Source organism: Myotis davidii, unplaced genomic scaffold (genome assembly GCF_000327345.1).
Source record: "Myotis davidii unplaced genomic scaffold, ASM32734v1 scaffold796, whole genome shotgun sequence".
NCBI lineage: Eukaryota > Metazoa > Chordata > Mammalia > Chiroptera > Vespertilionidae > Myotis > Myotis davidii.
In genome coordinates this window covers 238,458-241,030 of record NW_006287809.1, presented here as the reverse complement: position 1 = coordinate 241,030, position 2,573 = coordinate 238,458, and the positions used below count along the sequence as shown (strand labels likewise).

At 52.3% G+C, this 2,573-nt stretch overlaps 1 protein-coding gene across 1 annotated transcript in view; it reads right to left on the bottom strand.

Annotated features, from left to right (window-relative positions):
• The window catches only part of CKM (creatine kinase, muscle), a 9,662-nt gene that overhangs the window by 2,720 nt on the left and 4,369 nt on the right, over window positions 1-2,573 (bottom strand). The window contains exons 4-5 of the mRNA XM_015561197.1: window positions 2,255-2,387; window positions 7-141 (exon numbers count right to left, since the gene is read on the bottom strand). Of these exons, the coding sequence (XP_015416683.1) occupies window positions 7-141; window positions 2,255-2,387 (268 nt within the window). The remainder of the gene's footprint in view (window positions 1-6; window positions 142-2,254; window positions 2,388-2,573) is intronic.

The window sequence follows — 2,573 nt, the reverse complement described above, 5'->3', positions numbered from 1 at the left end:
CCATGCCCGAAGCCAGCAGCAGTGGGGACACGGGCTTGTCGAACAGGAAGTGGTCGTCGATGAGCTGCTGTTGCTCCTGCTCGGTCATGCTCTTCAGCGGGTAGTACTTCCCCTTGAACTCGCCCGTCAGGCTGTTGAGGGCTGAGAGGCACACGGAGCAGTGTCAGCAGCCTGTCCCTCCTGAAGCGGGGTGCGAAGGCCCCCGGGACCCCACACTGCTGCCCTGGACTGGCTTGGGCCTTGGCCCCAGGTACGTCCTAAAGGTGCCTAAATGCCATGTCTAATCCCAAATTCATGACCCCCCAAACGTGCTCCTCCCTGTCTGCCAGGCCACATCATGTGCTCAAGCCAGAAACCATGATTCTCCCTTTCCCTGGACCCTCACGTCCAATCCACCTGCAGGCATTAGTGTGGGGGTGCCACTCCTACTGGCTGGCCAGACAGTCTCAGGATTTGGGGAGCCATCAGTAAAAATTATTATAATATGGATGATAAATATGTATTATGTATATGATAAGTATATTTGAACATATGCATATTTATGTAACTCATAATTAGTTATATACATAATACACATTATTTGTATCATATACTATATGTTATATATCATATACCATATACTCTATAATTAAAAATAAAGTAATCTTAGCCCTGACCAGTTTGGCTCAGTGGCTAAAGCGTCGGCCTGTGGACTGAAGAGTCCCAGGTTCGATTCAGGTCAAGGGCATGTACCCTGGTTGCGGGCACATCCACAGTAGGGGGTGTGCAGGAGGCAGCTGATGGATGTTTCTCTCTCATGGATGTTTCTAACTCTCTATCCCTCTCCCTTCCTCTCTGTAAAAAAAAACCAATAAAATATATTAAAAAACAATAATAAGGTAATCTTAGAAACTAAATAAAATATATTTAAAACAAAGGTAGGCTGGCTGGGGTAGCTCAGTGGTTGAGCGTTGACCTATGAACCATGAGGTCACGGTTTGATTCCCAGGCCGGGCACATGCCCAGGTTGTGGGCTCGATCCCCAGTGGGGGGCGTGCAGGAGGCAGCCAATCAATGATTCTCTCTCATCATTGATGTTGCTATCTCTCTCTCCCTCTCCCTTCATCTCTTAAATAAAAAAATATATATTTTAAAAAATAAAAACAAAGGTAATAAATACTTAGCACTATAACTTCCTAACTATTTTACTATATTTACTATTATCTGTGTTCTTGAAGTTATCTTCATCTACCATAGCTGTGTGGTGGAAACACTATAGGATGATGTGCTACTGTTCATCTCTTCCCATCTCTGTATGATGTCATAACTTAAAATTGGCCATCGTAGGAGAATTTACACCACAGAAATTGGCAGTTGCTGCAAATCAGAGCTTTCTTTTTTTCTTTTTTTCTTTTTTTGAGAGCCAGTTAAACGTTTATCAGAACAACATGAGTTCTGATGGTTCAACCTCCAAAACATACCCTTTCTTCCCATTCCATTGTCACCCTGCACCCTTCACCTGGACCACTACGGTTGCCCCCTCACGGTCTCTCTGCTCCTACTTTTGCCCCGTCTGTCCCCCACTTGGCAGCCAGAGGGCTCCACGGAAATCTGAACCTGTCCTTCCCCTGCTCACCGCCCTCCCATGGCTACCGCCTCCCTCAGAGTCAAAGCCGAAGTCCTCTTGTCAGCCCATAAGGCTCTGACCACCATCCCCCTCTGGCCTCACCTCCTCACCCTCTCGCTCCAGCCACAATGGTTTCTCCCACCTCAGGGCCTTTGCACTTGCTGCGCTGCCTGCTGGCACCCTTCCCAAGGTCGCTCCTCCTCATCAGTCAGGTCTCAGCTCCTTCTTCACAGGATAGCCTCCCCCAACACCGGCTGTTCCCCGCCACGCCCCTTGTCTTGGCTTGCATTTTGGAATTACCTTGTTCTTTTCTGGGTTTCTGTGTTTACACCCTCTCATCTCCCCACCAGCCGGCAGCTCTGACAACAGTGACTTTGTCTTCTTCATTTTGGGAGCCCCAGCTCCACACACAGGACCCGCCCGGCCAGAGGCACTCGCTGGCTGACGGGGTGCCTTTCAGCACCGGGCGCAGCCGGTGTCCACATGGATCTGCTCAGGGTCCCTCAACTCTCCCACCGGGAGGACGCTGCCCTGTCCCTCGCCCGGCACCAGGGTTACCAAGCAGCTTGCACGTTAGAACATGGGGGTCCCGGGGCCCAGAGATCTGCCCCTGGAGGAGCCGGTGACCCGGGCAGGGGGCGGGCTCACCTTCCACGGAGAGCTTCTCCACAGCACGGCGCTCGCCCCGGGAGCAGTGGGGGGGCAGCGTGTAGCCCTTGATGCTGCGGCCGGTGCGCACGCGGCTGCTGAGCACGTAGTTGGGGTCCAGGTCGTCTCCACCCTGGGGGGCACGTGGGGTGTCAGGGCCTCCCAGTGCCCCCAAACCCTCCCCGTTCCCTCCGGCTTCTCTGCTGCTTCCTTACACACCTCCTTCCCCAGGGCCTCTCTCCCCACCCCTCACCCGGGCTCTGTCTCTCCTGCCTCTGTATCTCTGTCTCCCCCATTTGTCTCTCCATCTCTGTCTCTC